At 44.2% G+C, this 22,751-nt stretch overlaps 1 protein-coding gene across 2 annotated transcripts in view; it reads right to left on the bottom strand.

The window, feature by feature from the left end:
* chchd3a (coiled-coil-helix-coiled-coil-helix domain containing 3a) overlaps nt 1–22,751 on the bottom strand; it is a 320,225-nt gene that overhangs the window by 217,955 nt on the left and 79,519 nt on the right. For both annotated transcript variants that reach the window (XM_038811813.1, XM_038811814.1), the window contains exon 3: nt 4,225–4,303. In XM_038811813.1, the coding sequence (XP_038667741.1) occupies nt 4,225–4,303 (79 nt within the window). The remainder of the gene's footprint in view (nt 1–4,224; nt 4,304–22,751) is intronic.

Here is a 22,751-nt window from a genome sequence, read left to right as displayed (position 1 = left end):
CAGCTCTGATCAACTTACAAATATCATCTCAACCCTTCAAACTGACAGACCAAAATCTGAGGTGCTGGGCACAGTGAGTAGTCGTTTTCTGCGCATGCACAGGCTAGCATGCTTGCACAGATGGGCATCAACGGCCATCTTCTGTTGGCAGGAGATAGAGTTTTCTCATAAATCTCTTTGCAACCATTCCAAAGGCCCCTCATCTTAGCGAAAATTGGACACAACCAAGTTCAGATCAAACGAGTGATTTATAAAGGTTTACCATAACTTCCTTACTTGTACTCTATGGTTCTATAACATAAGAACATAAGAACTAGGAGCAGGAGTAGGACATCTGGCCCCTCGAGCCTGCTCCGCCATTCAATGAGATCATGGCTGATCTTTTGTGGACTCAGCTCCACTTTCCAGCCCGAACACCATAACCCTTTATCCCTTTTTTCTGAAAAAAACTATCTATCTTTACCTTAAAAACATTTAATGAAGGAGCCTCAACTGCTTCACTGGGCAAGGAATTCCATAGATTCACAACCCTTTGGGTGAAGAAGTTCCTCCTAAACTCAGTCCTAAATCTACTTCCCCTTATTTTGAGGCTATGTCCCCTAGTTCTGCTTTCACCCGCCAGTGGAAACAACCTGCCCGCATCTATCCTATCTATTCCCTTCATAATTTTAAATGTTTCTATAAGATCCCCCCTCATCCTTCTAAATTCCAACGAGTACAGTCCCAGTCTACTCAACCTCTCCTCATAATCCAATCCCTTCAGCTCTGGGATTAACCTAGTGAATCTCCTCTGCACACCCTCCAGTGCCAGTACGTCCTTTCTCAAATAAGGAGACCAAAACTGAACACAATACTCCAGGTGTGGCCTCACTAACACCCTATACAATTGCAACATAACCCAGGATCCCAAATACCTTTTCAGCCACTTTCTCAACTTGGTTGCTTCTTCCAACAATTTGTGCGCGTCAAATTCAGTTCCACCTGTAGTGCACTTCATTTAGAATTGCATCCTTTAATTTATATTGCCTCTCCTAGTTCACCAAAAATATATCTCAGAGAGGCTGTGTGCGAAATGGCTTTTGAATCAAATTCACTCTGTGGTTCAAGTGTAACCATTTCTTACTGGCACAGTGAATGTCACAATCTGAAACATAGCAATCAAAACGCAAGTCCCCAATGAGATACAGACCCTACTAAAGTAAAATGGGCAAACTTGTATTCATTGAGTGCCTCTTGCATCCCCAATGTTCCCAAGAGCTTTATAACCATTTAAGTACTTTTGAATTGTAGTCAGTGTTGTAAGAAATGTGGCGGCCAACCTGTGCACAGCAAGTATAGACAGCAATGTGATAATGATCAGTTTATTTGTTTCAGTTATGTTGATGGGGGAATAAATATTACCCCGAAGGAAATGAGTATTTGAGGACCAGGATCTCAAACCAGAGATCCAAGACATTGTTCACTGGGCAGCAGTGATCCAGTGCTCCTTCATACTTCGGAGACGTTGGATACAACTTACGTCAGGCACCTCAAAGCACTGCTTAAGTACCACGAGTGGTGCCAATGAGGAGTTAAAATCATGCCCCCCCCCCCCACCCTCGCCACCCTTTACAGGGCATGTTATTTCGACATCAGTCATCAGACTCTCAAAGCAACTGCCCGACTGGTACCCTGTCATGGCAGGAGGTTCCTAGTAGGACGACAGAAATGATTTGGGGATGTGATCAAAGCATGCTTGAAGGGGCCAAGTCTCCTGCCATCTTATGGAAGGTTCCTAACTTGTGATTGACCAGAATGGAGAAAAAGGTTCACCTGGGAAGGCAGTGAACACATTGTAAGACTTTATCAGGAACTTGCAGAAGTGAAGTCAAGGCATCGGAGAGAGTGCACAAACATCCTGACAACTCATTGATCTAACGTGCCAAGCAGCAATCTTTGGCAGAGTCTGCAGATCGTACACTGGACTTCTCAGCAATCTCAAAACCAATTGGAGGGACTGGCTATGAAGGAGAAGGAATATTGACCATAATGCTGTGGCGAACGCCCTTGTTGTTTGAAATAGTGCCTTGGGATCTTTTATGTTCACCTGAGAGTGCAAACAGCATCTTGGGTTTAACATCTCATCTAAAATGCAGCACTCCCTCAGTACCGCACTGGAGCGTCAGTTAAGCTCTGGTGCTCAAATCTCTGGAGTGGGACTTTAACCCGTGACCTTCTGACTCAGGGCAAGTGTGTCACAGTTGACCCTACCAATCCATAAACCAATTGTTTGTGAAAGCAATTGGAGTACGCGTACTGGTGATCGTCATACTGATTGTCGTCTTCACCCTCCTATTTTGGACACACCAATGAATGGATTGTTCCTGCCTGCTCATCACAGTTTGAGACTGAAATGCAAATGAATTATTAGCTTAATCTTTCTTCTGATGTTGGTCGCTCTTATCAATTTCCACTGTTTTCATTTCAGATTTCTGGCACTTCTGATTTGTTTTTTTCCTGCAAGGTGTGAAACAGCTGCAAATCCTGTGGCTCAATGGTTTAAATTCAAGCACAGCTTGTTATCGGAATGTATTGAGCTCAAGGAATTCCACCTTTCAATGGAACTTTTATGACCTCATTGTGCAGCTCCTTTGAATGAAGGGAAAGAGACCTGCCTTTTCCTCGCACGTGTAGCTCCCATTTACTCATCCTTGTGATTCAGTAGTGTCGAAACTGATTAATGAAGGATGACCTAAAATTTGGTTAAAAATACAGGAGCATATGTAGAGAACATGTGTTTCTGAGATTATGATGAACGAATGTGATAAATAACAGGTTCTGAAACATTTCATTCTGTGAATAGCTTTATGAAATAAATACTTCTTCCTATGATGCTGTGGCAATCTCATTGCTGCATATAATTCCTATTGATACTTCATTGTTTTGATAACTAAGTACTGCCGAGTGACCTCTCTCCACGGGGAAGTTGAAATTTAACAACCCTTGAAACAAGGAGTGAGTTACTACTTTGTGGGTACGGCACTTTATACTACACAATCAGCATTACCGAGGTCAATATTAATCAAGTATCAACATAAGAGTTATTGGCTAATCACTGGAGCAAATGCCATCTTTTCAGACCATCACAACTCTGCAACCTTAACTCATTGGACCTGGGTGGAGAAGACCAGGGTAATGGAACATGGTTTTACATTATATGTAAGAAGGGACCAGGTCTGTCCTAAGTGGAGGTGCGCCACTGAAATAGCCTTCAACATTCTTTGTTATGCATGCAGAGTAAAAATGGAAACAGAAACTTGTATTTATATACAACTTTATAGCATCTCTCAACGTTTCCAAAAGCACTTCACAGACCATTAATTGCTTTGAAGTGCAATCACTATTACAAAGCAGATGGGAATTTGATCCAAACTGGAATGAAAAATACATTTTTCATTCCAGTTTGGACAAAATGTAATTTAACATTTGTATTTCAAGTGAATTGATGTTTAATCACACAAATGTGGAAAGAGCCATGTTAGAATCAGTTATTGAATTTTAATTTCGCTAAAGAATGCAGAAACTGCAATCAGTGATAAAATAATTCACATTTAAGGGAGGTATATTCCAGATAGCAAGGGAAGAGCAGATAGTGGGACAAAGCACCTAACATCAGCATGCCAGAATGCAAGGGAAGATTTTAATATTAATAATCTTTATTATTGTCACAAGTAGGCTTCCATTAACACTGCAATGAGGTTACTGTGACAATCCCCTAGTCGCCACACTCCGGCGCCTGTTTGGGTTCATTGAGGGAGAATTCAGAAAGTCTAATTCACCTAACAGTATGTATTTCAGGACTTGTGGGAGGAAACCGGAACACCCAGAGGAAATCCACGCAGACACGGTGAGAATGTGCAGACTCCGCAGACAGTGACCCAAGTCGGGAATCGAACCCGGGTCCCTGGCGCTGAGGCAACAGTGCCAACTACTGTGCAACCATGCTAGGAAGAAGCCTTGAAGATTCGTACACGTGTAATGACCCCCGAGACCAGTGCGCAGTCATTTCCAGCCCCACTCTTGGGTGCCAAAGCCTGAGTTTTGCTGCTTGAAAACTAGCACCACATATACTATAGTGCAACTTCTTGAATTCCTCATTCTCTCCATTAAGCATTCATGGATCAAAATGGTGACTGCAAAAAAATAAAGTAAGGGGAAATAAAGGAATACAACACGAGAACTAACCTCTTTTGAAGATTCAAATCTTGTCTGGCTCTTTCTTGTGCCAGTTCTTCGGAAATTTGTCTTCTCACCTCATCGGTAACTGTAGAAAAGGAAAAGTAAAAATTATGAAAGCAATAGTACACGTTGTGGAATAAACGTTCATAGGCGCGTGTGTGTGTGTGTGTGTGTGTGTGTGTGTGAGTACGCGCGCGTGTTGAACGCAGAATCTAACCTGTGTCCACAAAACATGGCAAATACACATACTAGATGCACCATAAAACTGATTGATTTAATTTTTCGTCTGAAATGACAGACCTTGACAAAAGTTTTGCATTGCTGCTTCATCTTGATGATTGAGATAGCCACGCACTTTATGCTGATTTTGAACATGAGAACTATTTCCACATTATCAGCATTTCATCATTAATGAACAGAGCAATTTTCATGAAGATCATTTCTTATTGTGCCTTGTAGGCTGCAATATTAAGTTAACAAATTACTTTGTGGACAAGATGTGTACTTGCATTGTCGACAAGGGAATGGATATTGATATGTTAGATAAGTGAAGATTAAAAAGGGAATTAATGGCACCTGGAGCTGAAATGACAGAAAAATTGTCTCAATTTGTTTGTAAATGGCCTTTTGTGCAAGAACGGTCTGTATTTATTTTCCCCTTATTCTCAACAATTTAGTCAGAAGCCAGCTCATTACTCCACCCAAAAATTGCCAACTTGGTGAAGCACTATATTATTGACTATAAAGTAAATAACAATCAAAGAAAAGCGCATCAAGTGCAGGAATTTCAAATACCAGCCAGATTTCAAATTCAGTGGGGTACAGATTCAGAAATTCCTCCTCCTCTACCAAATGGAACAATTCTAAAACAGGTTTTGATCCCAAACTCTAATAATATATGCAGTAACATTAGTTGCGACAATAATAATGCTGCTTAGAATAGGACATTCTATACATTGCCCATTATCTTTTGGCTTTCCATTTGAACTATGTAGTTTCCATACCTCCATGGGATATGTTTGGCTGTTCATTTCCAAAATTTCAATAATGCTTCTGTTTCTCCCCCGAAAGTTCCCCTAAAATAGAGTTGGCTCTGATTTCCTTGCATTTCGATAACTGCATTTCAGGCTGGAAAGAATTTGTGCCAAATCTTAACCAATGCAGTAGTTCTCACTTGCCAGCTCACATAGGTCAGTCACCAATCAATGACTAATCAAAATCGATCTCTTTCCTTTCCGTGTACAAGTCTTACTTACTGGATGCAAGTAAAAATCCATGAAACACTTGCCATCACCAATTGTGTGAGATTTAACCATCATGGACTTCTGGGGAGATTTGTAAATAGCCTTCAATTTAAATACATTTAATGAGACTTCTGCAGTGGCAGAGAGACAGTTCATTGTGAACTTGATTTCCCTGCCTGAAATGGGAAAAAAAAACAATCAGTGGACTTCACGAATAAGTACTCACTGCGATGAAGCAATTTGCAACCAATTTCTCTATGGGTCTATTGGGACCATTCAACATATTCGAATAGAACAACAAACCAGAGCATTTTTTTCTGTATAACGCATATATTTATATCTTCAAAGTCCACACAGGCAGTGAAGCTATGGTGTGTGAAGTATCTGTCATTAGTTCACAGAACTATTGTTAATCCTTCACCACCAAAAGAATGAAACAGATTATCTTGTCAGTGGGTGACTTTTTTGCTATCTATTCTGGTGAGTAAAAGCTTCAGAACAGTATCTCAAACTTGTGACCCCTCTCAGTGGTTACTTATTTATTGACTTTTTAAAATGTTACTTATCTGCAATGTCACTATTCCATTGTAAAACAAGACTAGATTATTACTGTGCTCAAAATCATTGTGGGTTTGATCAAGATTTTTTGATGAAACAGCGGAGAGGGTTGATGAGCATGATGCAGTTGATGCATATATGGATTTTCAATAGCATTTTGACAAATACCACTAAAAGGCTTGTTAGCAAAATTAAAACCTGTGGGATTAAAGAGGCATTGTCAGGGTCGGAATGGAATTGGCTTGGGCAGTAAGTAGTGGTCCGTGTGAACAGTTTGTTCTCAGACTGGAGGGAAGTATATTGTGGTCTTTCCCTGGAGTTAGTGCTGGGGCCACTTTATCTTTGTTATCCACTCACATTAATGACCTTGGTACAAAGCGGAAAATAAGTTCTCAGGTGATATTAAATTGGAAATACATTAAACAGTAAGAGACCCCAGGGGGGCAGGTGAAATAGGTAGAAACCATGGCAGATGAAGTTTAAAGCAGAGAAACGTCTCATGATTCATTTTCAAAGGAAGCAAGAATATGAAGTAAATATCCCGTGCTATATTGTTAAATGGTACAATTTTAAATTGGTGTGGAGCTGGACAAACTTGTCCGCAAAACTTTGAAGGTGGCAGGAGAAATTGAGAAAGCATAAGGAAAAAAAAAAATTGCATTTGGAATCCTTGGCTCTCTAAACACTGTTTAGACCCCAGCTGGAATAGTGAGGTAAATTTTGGGGACCACACTTGAGAAAAGGGGCAAAGGTCTTTGAGATGGTACAAAGAATGTATACCAGAACAATACCAGTACAAAACAATTCAGTTACTAAGGAAATTCAGGTTGTCTTGCAAATAACAATCAAGTTTCCTCTCCAGCACAAAAATGCTTCTGGTTAAAGCCACAAATTGAATTCTATATGACGAACAAACTATCCCTCCTTATCCTTTTCGAGCTGTCTGAAATGAATTGAAAAATGAAACTCGCTTATTGTCACAAGTAGGCTTCAATGACGTTAATGTGAAAAGCCCCTAGTCGCCACATTCCGGCACCTGTTCGGGGAGGCTGGTATGGGAATTGAACCGTGCTGCTGGCCTGCCTTGGTCTGCTTTCAAAGCCAGCGATTTAGCCCCTCCAGAGATTCTCTCCACATATCGACACCATTCCGAAGACAGTCCATTTCTATCTCATAACCGAATTCTACCCCAGCCTCAGCTCTTCTGCTGCTCAAACATTCATCCGTTCCCTTTGTTATCACGACGCTTGAACATTCCAAAACAATCCTGGCCAGTCTCCTCTTCATAATCTTGAGGTCATCCAAAACTCGGTTGTCCGTCGTAACTCACATCACGCGATTAGGAAGACAAATGATATGCTGACCTTAATTGCAATGGATTTGGAAGTCCAGAGAAAGGAGGCAGTGCTGCAATTGTGCAGGGCTTTGATGAGACCACACATGGAGTACTGGATACAGTTCTGATAACTGCACCACAGGAAAGATATTCTCGTCTTCGAAAGGAAACAACAAAGGTTCAATAGATGGATTCCTGGGATGAAAGGGTTACCAATGAAGACAAATTAAGTGGAACACTTTGAAGTTTAGAAGAATGAGAAGTGATTTAATTGAAACATAGAAGACTCAAAGTTTGCTTCTCTGGCTGGAGATTTCAACACTTTGGGGCAGTGTCTCAAGTTAAAAGGATGGCCATTTTGCACTGATATCAAGAGTTACTTCACTCTGTGTTTCAAATCTTGGGAATTCACTGCTCTGGAACAGCCCTCAGCAACCTAGGCTAGTGAGTGGGCCGCATGAGTGATCCTTCTGCATCTCAGTGACCCACAGGATTACAATCAGGTGTGCTCACTAACTATGTTCCTTGAATAAGATTGAACACATTTAATACATGCCAAAGATTTCAGAACAAGTTATAGAAAATTGTTATGAATGTCGAAATTGTTGGACATTATACTTTATATTCTGTTGCAGTAATGTTATGAAAAACCCTGGTTTATAATGGCAGTGTGTCTACTAAAGATGCAATTCAAGACTCGGAAAGGATGAGGTAATCATTCATGGCAATCACTTACTTGGTTACTGGTAAAGGATTAATGAAATAGTGTTGCGATTGCTGGAGATTCCCTAAAGTGTAGATCATTTATGAGGGATTGTATTTTGCTCCAGCAAAGCAGGTCATGGAACTTAGTGGGACACAGATAATGCAATAATGGGAGAAGCCAGGTCTGTCCGTACTTTTGCTGTGTGTTCTAGGATTTTAAGTTGAATAGCAAGTTTTGCCAAATGTTGATCGGTTGAGAGTAGTGTACTGGATCTGCCATTGAAAGGAACTCTCTCCAAAATCTGCACAGCGTAGCAAATAACCTGTTTTGTTAACTTTATTGAGAAGGAGAATTTGAACTGCATTGGGTTGCTTAATTGGAATTAGTGGCAGGTGCAGATTGTTTTTCCTTTTATTTAAGAACTGTTTAACTGATAATTGTGAAGCTATTTCTTTGATGTTAATGTGGTTAATTCGGTGTTTAAATTAAAGTTTGTTTTAACACAAAAGATATCTATTGCTCACTCCTGAGGGTGAAGTATCCCTTCCTCAGTTTCGCAAATTGAAATATTGTTTGGGATTCTTGCCCGCTACTCTAGCAACTGTCGGGGGTCTGGTTCGGTATCCATTTAAAATTTGTTTTCCAATTAAGGGGCAATTTCATAGAATCTACAGTGCAGAAGGAGGCCATTTGGCCCATTGAATCAGCACCAGCCCTTAGAAAGAGCACCCTCCCCAAGCCTATTCCTCCACCTTTCCTGGTAACCCAGTACCCTCAACCAACCTTTTTGGACATTCAGGGCAATTTAGCATGATCAACCCACCTAACCCCAACATTTTTGGACTGTGGGAGAAAACCAGAGCACCCGGAGGAAACCCACGCAGACACAGGGAGAACGTGCAGACTCCGCACAGACAGTGACCCAAGCCGGCAAATGAACCTGGGACCCTGGAGCTGTAAAGTCACTGTGCTTCCCAATTTGGCGTGACCAATCCACGTACCCTGCATATCTTTGGGTTGTGGGGGTGAGACCCATGCAGACACATGGAGAACGTGCAAACTCCACACAGGTAGTGATTTGGGGCCGGGATCGAACCTGGGTCCTCGGCGTGTGAGGCAGCAGTGCTAACCACTGTGCCAGTGCTGCCCTGTTCTTCGGTATCCTAATGAAATACTTAATCATTTATATCTGAATAGAACTGACATCAACCTCAAGTGGTAAACACAAAATAAATATTTAGGTTTGATTGGATGCAGAGGGAGCGAACAGCTCTCACAGTCAATGTTGTGTGCAATCAGCACATATGCCTCACTTCACTTGCGCTTTCTGTACATGTGTATGATGTTTGTTATACAGTTGGAAAAAAGGTTACACGCCACGGATGGAAACCAGTGGAATGTAGCAACCCTGCGCCTGGGCAATGGTCAACAAAATGCCTCGTGGGCAGCACTCAGAACACTGCTGGGCCCCGTGGTCCCAGATTGCCTGTCACTGCTTGTGAGGGTTGGAGATACTCAATCTTTGGGTACATTCAAAGCTGAGATAGATTTTTGAACACAAGAGAAGTGAAGAGAAAGCTTGTGGATGAGCCTGGTTTTATTAGAAGGCGAAGAAGATTTGAGGGGTCAACAGGGCTTGCTCATTCTCCTATTTCTTATGTTCTTGCAGGAATGCAACCCATAATTACTTTGTCCAAATAAGGGGATGTAGTGAATACTTGCGTATGGCCCAAACGTGGAGAAATTCACAACTAATTATTAAGATTTTCCTTCATACTTGCAAGAGACTGGATAGAAATTGGAAAGAGGCATCCCTGGCTGACTTCTTCCCACTGCTTATTCCAAGGATGCCCCAATTTCTGCATCAGTTCAGATTTGTTGTCTCATCTCAAATCTTTTGATCCAGTAACTATCCATGGTCAGCATTTACCACGTAGCCATCTGGGGAACCTTTCATCTTAAAATCCATCATGTCAAATTTTCATCTTTCCATTTCTACAGGCACTAGTTAGTGTTGGGCCACCTTCTGGTAGAAAACAAACAACACTGATGTAGCCGAGTGAGTAGACCATTCAAAGATGCAGCACTTTATTTTAACCATTATGTTCCCATCATTCAGCAGGTCATCTAAACTAGTTAATTTTGCAACATCCACGGAGAGAAACAAGACTCGTACTTCATTAGAACGACAGTCCATGCCATTAACAGTTTAGCAGTATTGTGTCAGACACAGAGGCGTTGTTCTTTTCCACTGCATGCAATCATGATGTTATCAAAATTATTTACAATTTTGATGTATTCGTTTGATCCAAAGTTTTATATTGGAAAAACAAGCTCCACTATGGCTGGGGTACCTAAATAGCACACGAGGGGAGAGGTTACTTCTTACGTATCAAAAGATCATTGCTCTAAGTATTATTTCATGACAATCAAAGTATGCTAAAAATTTATTTTATTTTGCTTGCGGTGGTGCGGTGGAGGGGAGAGTGACCGCATATAAACTTGGTGGTAAGACTTGCCCAATAACAAAATAGAAATAAAATTAATCTCTTATAAGGCTTGTAACAAACACTAAATTGCTCATATCAAATGCTGATGATTTTCTCCTAAAATGTGGTACAGTACCATCTGGTGCAGGTGCAAATAGAACAGTTACAACTTGGGATAGAATTACCAAGGAATGAGGTTTATTCAACTTTGCCCACAGACCTGAATCATTACATTGGTTATCAGCCTTCTGGCCCTTCTCGATCGTTTGTCTGACTTAGAAGTTTGCCTTATGCAAAATGGCATCATTAAGTGCATTACGAGAAGTGTCACTTGATTAGAGTGCCACACAGCTTCAGCATCATTCCGAGAATTACATGAGATGGTCTCTGTTGTACACAATGTTGATTCGACAACACAGCTCAATATTCTGCGAGCTTTTTCCATTGCTTCCCTGCAATTATTTAACATGATAAAGGTTGCGCCTATCATCACTTCCAGATCTCTTTCAGCCTCTTCTGGTCAACAGTCCTTCTGAAGTAAGCATATCGGCTGTCTTTTCCCCCCAATTTATAGTGTCCTGTTTTTACTGCACCGAAGTTCTTCAGAGATGGCGTTGGATTTGCAAGAAGCATCAGATAAAGATGCATAAAATAAAGATAGATAGTTTTTTGAAGAATAAAGGGATTAAGGGTTATGGTGTTCGGGCAGGAAAGTGGAGCGGAGTCCATAAAAGATCAGCCATAATCTAATTGAATGGTGGAGCAGGCTCGAGGGGGCAGATGGCCTACTCCTGCTCCTAGTTCTAATGTTCTTATTAAATTGTTTCCCCAAATCCGCAGCAAATTTGACAGTATTCTGCTTGCGGTGCATGATCTAGATGCAGATTTAAATCAGAGACTGGTCAGCGACATTCTTAAAAGACAACATGTGCCTCCTGTACAATAAAGTTATCATTGTAGTTATGTTATTCTTTTTTGCCTTTCTTTGGACGGTTCTCACTCCTGGGTGGGATAAGAAAGATGCAAAACTGAACTGTCAAAACAGAGCCATTAAAGTGCTTTGAATTCATTTCAATGTACATCATAGAGTTTGACCAAAAATAATTCCTCTATAAACAAATTTTAATGAAAAATTAGAATTTCCTCTTACTTTTTTCTCATAATTTGAATATCTCAGTTTGAACAATGAATGTTGATATCATCAAGGAATTCAAATAGATTATTCTCCCTGACAGGGTGGGGAGGCTGAAAAATAAGTGTAAATGGCAGTGTCAACACCACTGAAACACCCTTGGTTTAAGAAAGAGTTGCACTGACATCAATCAAGCTCCCGCGCAGTGTCAGGATTTGAGAGCGCTTACCGGTTCTTTCGGTGATGATAGCGATCGGGCTCAATAAAAGGAATTAACAGAAGGACGAACATGGACAGAGGTGAGAGTCTATAGTTGATTGAAAAGACTCATTTATAACAGAGGAGGTAATGGCAGGAGTTGTTTTGCAACGTGAGTAAACTGAACTGCTCAGAGTGATGTAGAGACATGCAGCATTTCTGATGCTTAAGCCCCAGCATTTCTCCAAAACCCCTGTTACTGATACGGAGAAGGGAAAGGCAATTTTACAACCTGGAGAAAACAAACAATAATTTAATAATGTCAAGCTAATTTTCTTGCTCATGGATGTTAAAAATAGAAAATCCAAGCAGGAATACGTCATTCGGCTCTTTGAGTCTGTTCTGCAATATTCTGTTAATTGTGCAAAGTAGTCATGTTTACTTTAAACTTTATACATACTCACATTTGGAAAAAAAAGGTAGTTTTAAAGGATTAATATTTCTATTGGTAATCATTTCCAAATAAGGTGTCGTTCTAAGTGGATTGAATTTAATGTTTCTGTACCTGGAAGGGTAAAACCTAGTTCGATTCATGCTGGATCAAGGTTTTTGTATGAGTGAGGGTTAGTAAGTTACAGCTATGTTTCTATTGAGTTTAGACGGCTACAGCTTGCAGGGCAAATTGAAGTAGCAGTCATTGCTTTGCAACTGGAAGTATTTTAAGGGTGGAAAAACTTTTATGTTTTAGCTGGATATGTTGCAATTGGAGACAGTACATCTCTCAACTTTGCCAGAAAAAAAAAACAGTGGAGCTGCAAAGAGGCAAGCTTCCCAAAGACCTAGTTACAGTCTAAATAAGCAGGGAATTGGGACAGAATGTCTTAAGACAAGTGGAGTTAACAGAACAGAGACAAAGGTACTGTTGGAAAAGGAAATAAAGTGTAATTAATTAAAGAGACAATTACAGTAACCAGATTTAAAGTGGAAAAGGGGTCGTCAGAGGCAAATCGTCATTTTAATAGAATCTGGGAACTGTGATTGAAAGCAATTGGTAACAGTTTGTACAGCAGCCGAAACAAAGTAATCCTCAAGTAAAATCCTGTACACTTCCGGTGGCGTGGATGCGCAGGGCGGCCGCAGCGCGAAGAGCTCCCGATGGTGGCCGCGGGTCACGGCGATTTCGGGGAAATTCCCGAGTTTCGACACACCTCCCGACTACCGTCGGCCTTTCGGGCCATCGCGAGCAGCCAGCGGGCCGGTTTAAAAACCGGTGAAGAACCCTGCGCGGGTGTTGGGGCGGCGGGGGCTGAGGTCCTGGGCCCAGCGCGCCGTCGGGGTCAGAGCAGGTGGGGGCTGAGCTACGAGGAGGCAGGCCCGAGTCCAGGACACCAACGGATGGCTCCTACCTAGGAAGAAGAAAGAAAGAAGGCTGGAACCTGGTCCCAGGGGCGTTCTGGATGAGTACAGAGGGGAAAGGAAGAGAGCTGGAAGATTTAAAGAAATTTAAAGAGGTTTGGTGAAGTTTTTTTTCCCTCCCCATTGTCTTTAAAAAAAAGAATAATTCAGATGATGAAGGACAGAAGGGTGGAGGGAGAGAGAGGAGAAGAGAAAGAAAGTGAAAAACAATAAGCTGCTAAAGGATGCGAAAAGCAGCGTCGAAGAAAGGAGGAAAACGCGGGGTCGCTGCTGAAGGGGAGACGAATAAAAGTGGTGAGAGGATGGCGGAAGGCGAACCGCAAAGCGGGGCCGCACTATTTACGGTGGAGAAGATGACCGAGGTGATGGCGGGGGAGCTGGAAAAACAGTTTGCGAGGCACATGGAGGCCTGGAAAAAGGAGACAGCGGCCGCATTGAAGTTACTGGTGGAGGAAGCAATCGCCCCGATAATTGCTCCATTGAAGGTGGCGGTGGCAATGGCATTGGCCGAGGTGAGAGAGCAGGGCAAGAAGATGAAAGAAGTGGAGGAAGCCATGTCATGACACAGCGACCAGGTTACCTCGATGGGAAATGAGTTGCGGAGAGCTGTGAAGATTAATAGAGGTCTCCGAGCAAAGCTAGAAGACTTGGAAAACCGCTCAAGGCGGCATAATTTGAGAATTGTGGGCTTGCCCGAAGGGACAGAGGGCCCAAGGCCAACACAATACTTCGCTAAGAAGTTGGCGGAGCTGATGGGGGAGGGTGAGAGCCCCTCTCAGTACGAGCTAGACCGAGCCCATCGGTCATTAAGGCCGAAGCCCAAAGTGAACGAGCCGCCAAGCGCAGCAATTATCTGATTCCATGTTTTGGATGAAGGAGGTGTTGTTAAACTGGGCGAAGCAGAATCGGGAGATACTATGGGATGGTTCTAATGTCCGGATCTACCAAGACTTGACGGTGGAATTGGCAAAAAGACGAGCGGCGTTTGGGCGAGTGAAGGCGACGTTGTACAAGAAGGGGGTACGGTTTGGTATGGTGTACCCAGCGAGGTTGAGGGTAACGTATAATGGCAAAGACTTTTATTTTGAGACAGCGGATGCGGCTGAGGCGTTCGAGAAGGCAGAAGGCTTGGGACAGACATGAAGAGCGGAGCTGGAAGAGAGACTGTGGACTGTGTTTGAACAGCCCGAAAATGTATAAATGTTATAACTTTCTTTTTACGCATTTGTATTGTAATCTACTTCTCTTTGTATTGTTATAGAGTTTAAGTTAATGGTGGGTTGATGGGCGCTCTGTGTTGCGATGGTTAAATGTTATGTTAGCGAATTGTATGGGTTGGATTGTTGGGTTTGGTTTTTTTTTCTCTGGGACTGGGTGGAAGGGGATGATATGTCTTAGCGGGGGGAGCCACCCGCACTAGCTAGCTAAAGTCAGTCAGCTAGTGAACGGAGGTGAGAGGAGAGGAGGGCTGCGGACATCGGAGCCTGGATAGCAGGCGTCAATGAGCCTACGAGGCGAGCGAGAGGGGGGGACGAAGGGTTGGATGCTGGGGGGGATGTTGTTTCTGGGGGAAAGGTAGGGGGGGTTTTCGGGGGGGGGGGGGGGAAGGGGTTCGATGTTAACAATGGATAGGGGCGGCTTAGGCTTATGGGCAGGGCCCGGCGGTATGTTGATGGTGGATAACAAAGGTGTGTTGGGGGGGACGGGGACGGGACCCCCAGTAAGGATAGGTACGTGGAACGTGAGAGGGCTGGGAGGTCCGGTCAAGAGGTCAAGGGTGCTTGCGCATCTTAAAAGTCTGAAAACCGATGTGGCAATGCTGCAGGAGACTCACTTGAGGGTGAAGGACCAGGTGAGACTTAAAAAGGGTTGGGTTAGCCAAGTGTTTCACTCTGGATTTGATGGAAGGGCTCGAGGGATAGCAGTGTTGGTCAGCAAAAGGGTACGCTTCCAGATGGAGAAGGTAGTGGCAGATCAGGGGGGTAGATATGTGATTGTGGCCGGGGCGCTGGATGGGAGATTAGTGGCGCTGGTAAGTGCATACGGTCCCAACTGGGACGATGCGGGATTTGCGAGGAAGGTGTTTGAAGCCATTCCTGACTTGGACATACACGAGCAGATTGTGAGGGGGAACTGGAATCTGGTGCAGGAGCCAAGGTTGGACAGATCACGGCCGCGCTCGCTGGTCCCATCAGGGGGGGGGGGGGGGGGGGGGGGCAAAGGCGCTAGCTGGGCTAATGGTGAAAATGGGAGGGGTGGACCCTTGGAGGTTCCTGCACCCAGGGGAACGGGAGTACTCGTTTTTCTCAGCAGTCCATAGGGTATACTCGCGGATTGACTTTTTTGTGGTGGGAAAGGCTTTGCTGGCTGGAATCAAGGGGTCGGAATACTCTGCAATTGCTGTGTCAGATCACGCGCCACATTGGTTGGATATGGTGCTGGAGAAGGGGGTAGTGCAGAGGCTGGGGTGGAAACCGGATGTGGGGCTTTTGGCGAACCAAGTATTCAGTGAAAAAATTGAAAAGGTAATTAAGGAATATGTAAGATTCAACTGTACGGGTGAGGTGTCAATGGCAGCTGTCTGGGAGGCTCTAAAGGCGGTAGTGAGGGGTGAGGTAATTTTGTTTAAGGCCAGGGTGGACAAAGAGGAGAGGTTGGAGTGGCAGAGGCTAATAGATGAGATGTTGGAGGTAGATAGGAGTTATGCGGAGGATGGTGACCCAGCGATGCTGGGAAAGAGGAAGGAACTACAGGTGAGCTTCGACCGACTATCCACCACGAAGGCGGTGCACCAACTGAGGCAAGCGAGGGGTGCAGTTTATGAACATGGAGACAAGGCGGGGCATATGTTAGCAGGTCAGCTCCGGAGGGAGGCAGCAGCAAGGGAAATTCTTCAGGTAAGGGATAGGGCCGGGAAGTTGGTGGTGGTTCCGGAGCTGATTAACAAGGTTTTTGAGGAATTCTGCAAGAGGTTTTACAGGTCAGAGCCACCCGGGGGAGACCGTGAGATGCTGAAATTTCTAGATGGGTTGGAGTACCCGAGGCTAGGGGAGGGAGACAAGGCTACATTAGAAGGACCAATACTGGAGCAGGAGATAAAAGACGCGATTGGGAGGATGCAGTCGGGGAAGGTGGCAGGGCCGGATGGGTTTCCGGTGGAATATTATAAAAAATTTAAGGATAGGTTGGCACCCCTGATGGTTGAGATGTTTGAAGAGGTGATAGGGAAGGGAGTGCTGCCGCAAACCTTGAGGCAGGCATCAATTTCACTGTTGCTTAAAAAGGATAAGGATCCGACGGAGTGTGGGTCGTATAGGCCCATATCACTTCTTAATGTGGACGCAAAGGTATTTGCAAAGGTACTGGCGGGTAGGCTGGAGGGGTGCCCCCCGAAGATGATAGGTGAGGATCAGACAGGGTTCGTGAAAGGGAGGCAGCTGTTTTTGAATATTAGGAGGGTCTTGAACGTCGTTATGGCACCGGCGGAAGGGAAGGAAACAGAGGTGGTAGTGGCACTGGACACCGAGAAGGCGTTTGATCGGGTGGAATGGGGGTACATGATGGCAGTGCTGGAACGGTTTGGGATTGGACCAAGATTTGTGAACTGGGTAAAGTTATTATATAAGGAGCCGAAGGCGAGTGTCCGCACGAACAATATCAGTTCGAGATACTTCTCTCTCCACCTCGTGGGACAAGGCAGGGATGTCCTATGTCCCCCCCTGCTGTTTGTGCTTGAGCCGTTGGCCATCGCATTAAGACGTTCGGGAGCATGGAAAGGAATAGTGAGGGGGGGGGGGGAAATAGAGCATAGGGTGTCCTTGTATGCCGACGACTTGCTGCTGTATGCGTCGGAGCCGAGTGCGTCGATAGAAGGAATACTGGAGTTGCTGCAGGTATTTGGGTCTTTCTCTGGGTACAAGCTGAACTTGGACAAGAGTGAGTATTTTGTAGTGTCTCAACCGGGGGTGGGGGCAGGGGTGGTGGGGCTGCCATTCCGTAGGGCAGGGACTCACTTTAGGTATTTGGGGGTGCAGGTTGCCCGGGAGTGGGGAAGGCTTTGCAGATACAACATCACTAGTTTGATGGGGAGAGTGAAAGTCGACCTGGCGAGGTAGGATGGTCTCCCTCTGTCACTGGCGGGTCGGGTGCAGACGGTTAAAATGAATGTGTTGCCGCGATTTCTGTTTATTTTTCAATGCCTACCGATTTTCCTGCCGAAGTCTTTTTTCAGGGAGATTGAGGGGAGGATTACCTTGTTTATATTGGGAGGGAAGGTGGCCAGAGTGAGGAAGGTGCTGCTACAGAGGGGAAGGCAGGCAGGGGGTTTGGGTCTCCCGAACCTGATGTACTGCTACTGGCCGGTGAATGTGGCGAAGGTGCGGAGCTGGGTCAGAGGGGCTGATTCCCAGTGGGTCAGAATGGAGGAGAGTTTGTGCAGGGGGTCGGGACTGAAAGCACTAGCAACAGCGCCGCTCCCGATAGCTCCGGGGAAATACTCAGGGAATCCGGTAATAATAGCTTCATTGAAAATCTGGAGGCAGTTTCGCCAACACTTCGGGTTGGGGGCAGGGTCAAGGGAAATGCCGATGTGGGGGAGGGGGGATTCTGAGGAAGGCATCCACAAATACTCACTTGGGGTTCAGGGGGGGGGGGGGGGGAGAAAATGTATTTGCCCACAGTCATCTTGTGTGCTTAAGAGGGACTTTGTGTGAATTAGACCATTGTAGATTAAGATGTACTTTGTAATTTGTGTTAACCTTAAAACCTGTGTAATTGTTAAGCTAAGGGGGGGGGGGGGGGGGGGGGGGGTAAATTGTCGTATTGTATCATAATCCAATTTTTTCATGTTCAATAAATGTTTTTCCCTTGTTGTTAAAACTAATTAGTGGTCCTGTGACTATGTTCCTCCCCGTTTTGAAAAAAAAAGTAGTTACAGTCTGTTGAATAAGGGCTCCATTCTGGGACGGAGCTATAACACCATTTGGGATTGTAACAATTATTTATCTGTCAATCACACCAAGGCATGATGCTTTTACAACTCTGATGGCTCATTCACTTTCAGATCAACACGTTTTTCAGTTTTAAGGCATTTCTGATTTGGTTGGATTGGATTTGTTCGATGTCACATGTCACATGTACAGAGGTCCAGTGAAAAGTACTGTTCTACGTACAGTCCAGGAAGATCATTCCATACAGGAAAACCGGACATCTAAGATAATCTGTTGAGGCTATTGATTGGAAGAAATGAATTTCCTCAGAGTACACATAAGTGGAGTGAAGTTTCAGCAAAAAAGCATCAATGCCATGCCTAACAACTGCTTCAAATGAGTTGTAGGAGAATATGGTCAGAAAAACGATTGAAGATTACAGCTGCAGCCATTGATGATTGAACCTTGTGGGTAGAGCCTGATTGCTACCCATATTTGAGCACAAATTCACTAGCTTGCAAAGCGGCCGGTTATGAGAAACATCCAGGTCTTGCCCATATGCAATGTTGGCTTCAATTAAGTTTGGTACAAGGCACATAATTAGTGCACAGTGAAGAGAGATTAATTTTGCAATTTATAGAGTTAACAGCCAATTTGCAAAACTGGGTGCAAAGGTTCAATTCATCAACGAACACTTTTGTATGGTGATGAACACTAAAAATCGTTTGAAGAAGTCAAATAAAATCCAGGTGAGGTCATGGAAATATAAATTGTACATGTTGCAGAGGAATGAATAGTTAGTCATATTAAAAATGCTCAAAAGATTTCGATTTATTGTCACGTATACCAAGGTCTAGTGAAAAATATTGTTCTGCCCACAGTCCAGGCAGATCGTTCCATGCATGAAAAAACATAGGACACACAATAAATACACAATGTAAATCTTCTGCACTGTAAATTCTATGATAATAAAATACATGGACATTGTGTGAAGCACACAAGAGTGAAATGAAATGAAAATCGCTTATTATCACAAGCAGACTTCAAATGAAGTTACTGTGAAAAGCCCCTAGTCGCCACATTCCGGCGCCTGTTCAGGGAGGCTGGTACGGGAATTGAACCGTGCTGCTGGCCTGCCTTGGTCTGCTTTCAAGGCCAGCAATTTAGCCCTGTGCTAAACCAGCCCCTGTGGAGAAGATGCATCGAGTGATCAGTTCAGTTCATAAGAAGATCATTCAGGAGTCTGGTAAGAGCGGGGAAGAAGCTGTTTTTGAATCTGTTGGTATGTGTTCTGACTTTTGTATCTTTTGCCCAATGGAAGCAGTTGGACGAGAGAATAATCCAGGATAAAGAGGTCTTTGATTATGCTGCCCGCTTTCCCAAGGCAGTGGGAAATGTGGACAGAGTCAATGGATGGGAGGCGGGTTCACGTGATGGACTGGGCTGTGTTCACGACTCTCTGTAGTTTCTTATGGTCTTGGGCCGAGCAGTTGCCGTATCCAACTGTGAAGCAGCCTTTCGCATGCTTTCTATGATGCAGACTGTAGTCGATGAATAGGAGTCTGGCGTACGAGTCCTTGCTGTCGTCATGCTCCAGGGATGAGTGTTGGGCCAGGGAGATAACTTCTGCTATGGACCTATTATGGCGGTATGTGAATTGCAGCGGATCAAGGCATTCTAGAAGTGTGGAGTTGATGTGTTTCATGACCAACCTCGTGAAGCACTTCATAATGGTAGACGTCAAGGTCACCGGACGGTAATGATTGATTCATGTTGCCTGGTTCTTCTTTGGCACTGGCAGTCTTCTTGAAGCAGGTGGTAACCTTGGAATGGAATAGGGAGAGATTGAAGATGTCTGCAAACACAACTGCCAGTTGGTCTGCGTCGGATCTGAGTGCACGACTAGGGACTCTACCAGGACCCATTGCTTTCTGTGGGTTCACTTTCAGGAAGGCCGATCTGACTTCTGAGACTGTAGGTATGGGTCTGCCGAGGCAGTTGGAACAGTTGACAACGGTTTGTTGACTTCCTGCTTGAAATGAGCATAGAATCCATCGAGTTCCATCTTCAATGCATTTTTGCACTGAAATAAACAGCCTGTTTGCAACCTTGTGACAGTTCAGTGACTTACAAAACATAAGCTACCTCGAATCATAAAATGCCTGCAGCACAAATGGAGGCCATTCAGCCAATTGTGCATTTAGAACATAGAATATTACAACGCAGTACAGGCCCTTCGGCCCATGATGTTGCATCGTCCTGTGAAACCCTTCTAAAGTCCCTCTACTCTATTCCCTCATCGTCCATATGCCTATCCAATGACCATTTGAATGCATTTAGTGTTGGCGAGTCCACTACTGTTGCAGGCAGGGCATTCCACGCCCTTACTGAGTAAAGAACCTACCTCTGACATCTGTCCTATATCTATCTCCCCTCAATTTAAAGCTATGTCCCCTCGTGCTGGACATCACCATCCGAAGAAAAAGGCTCTCGATGTCCACCCTATCTAATCCTCTGATCATCTTGTATGCCTCAATTAAGTCCCCTCTTAACCTTCTTCTCTCTAACGAGAACAGCCTCAAGTCCTTCAGCCTTTCCTCATATGATCTTCCCTCCATACCAGGCAACATTCTTGTAAATCTCCTCTGTACCCTTTCCAATGCTTCCACATCCTTCCTATAATGCGGCGACCAGAACTGCACACAATACTCCAAATGCGGCCGCACCAGAGTTTTGTACAACTGCAACATGACCTCATGGCTCCGAAACTCAATTCCTCTACCAATAAAAGCTAACACACCGTACGCCTTCTTAACAACCCTCTCAACCTGGGTGGCAACTTTCAGGGATCTATGGACATGGACACCGAGATCTCTCTGCTCGTCCACACTACCAAGAATCTTACCATTAGCCCAGTACTCTGCCTTTCTGTTATTCCTTCCAAAATGAATCACCTCACACTTTTCTGCATTAAACTCCATTTGCCACCTGTCAGCCCAGCTCTGCAGCTTACCTATGTCCCTCTGTAACTTGTAACATCCTTCTGCACTGTCCATAACTCCACCGACTTTAGTGTCATCTGCAAATTTACTCACCCATCCTTCTACACCCTCCTCCAGGTCATTTATAAAAATGACAAACAGCAACGGCCCCAAAACAGATCCTTGTGGCACACCACTAGTAACTGGACACCAGTCAGAGCATTTCCCATCAACCACCACCCTCTGTCTTCTATCAGCTAGCCAATTTCTGATCCAAACTGCTAAATCACCCGGAATCCCATGCCTCTGTATTTTCTGCAATAGCCTACCGTGGGGAACCTTATCAAACGCTTGAAATCCATATACACCACATCAACTGCTTTACCCTCATCCACCTGTTTGGTCACCTGTTCGAAGAACTCAATGAAGTTTGTGAGGCACGACCTACCCTTCACAAAACCATGTTGACTATCTCTAATCAAATTATTCCTTTCCAGATGATTATACATCCTATCTCTTATAAACCTTTCCAAGACTTTTCCCACAACAGAAGTAAGGCTCACTGGTCTATAGTTACCGGGGTTATCTCTACTCCCCTTCTTGTACAAGGGGACAACATTTGCTATCCTCCAGTCCTCTGGCACTATTCCTGTAGACAAAGATGACTTAAAGATCAAAGCCAAAGGCTCAGCAATCTCCTCCCTAGCTTCCCAGACAATCCTAGGATAAATCCCATCCGGCCCAGGGGACTTATCTATTTTCACACTTTCCAGAATCGCTAACACCTCCTCCTTATGAACCTCAAGCCCTTCTAGCCTGGTAGCCTGTATCTCAGTATTCTCCTCGACAACTTTGTCTTTTTCCTGTGTGAATACTGACGAAAAATACTCATTTCGCACCTCTCCTATCTCCTCGGACTCCACGCACAACTTCCCACTACTGTCCTTGACAGGCCCTACTCTTACCTTAGTCATTCTTTTATTCCTGACATACCTATAGAAAGCTTTAGGGTTATCCTTGATCCTACCTGCCAAAGACTTCGCATGTCCTCGCTCGGCTCTTCTTAGCTCTCTCTTTAGAGCTTTCCTAGCTAACTTGTAACTCTCAAGCGACCCAACTGAACCATCACGTCTCATCTTCACATAAGCCTCCTTCTTCCTCTTGACAAGTGTTTCAACTGCTTTAGTAACCCATGGTTCCCTCACTCGACCACTTCCTCCCTGCCTAACAGGTACCAACTTATCAAGGACACGCAGCAGCTGTTCCTTGAACATGCTCCACATTTCCATTGTGTCCATCCCCTGCAGTTTTCCTCTCCAGGCGATGCATCCTAAGTCTTGCCTCATCGCATCATAATTGCCTTTCCCCCAGCAATAACTCTTGCCCTGCGGTTTATACCTATCCCTTTCCATCGCTAAAGTAAACATAATCGAATTGTGGTCACTATCACCAAAATGCTCACCTACCTCCAAATCTAACACCTGTCCTGGTTCATTACCCAGTACCAAATCCAATATGGCCTCGCCTCTTGCTGGCCTATCTACA

This window comes from Scyliorhinus canicula, chromosome 11 (assembly GCF_902713615.1).
Source record: "Scyliorhinus canicula chromosome 11, sScyCan1.1, whole genome shotgun sequence".
Lineage (NCBI taxonomy): Eukaryota > Metazoa > Chordata > Chondrichthyes > Carcharhiniformes > Scyliorhinidae > Scyliorhinus > Scyliorhinus canicula.
Note: the sequence above shows the minus strand (reverse complement) of the source record. Positions and strands in the feature narration are given on the sequence as shown.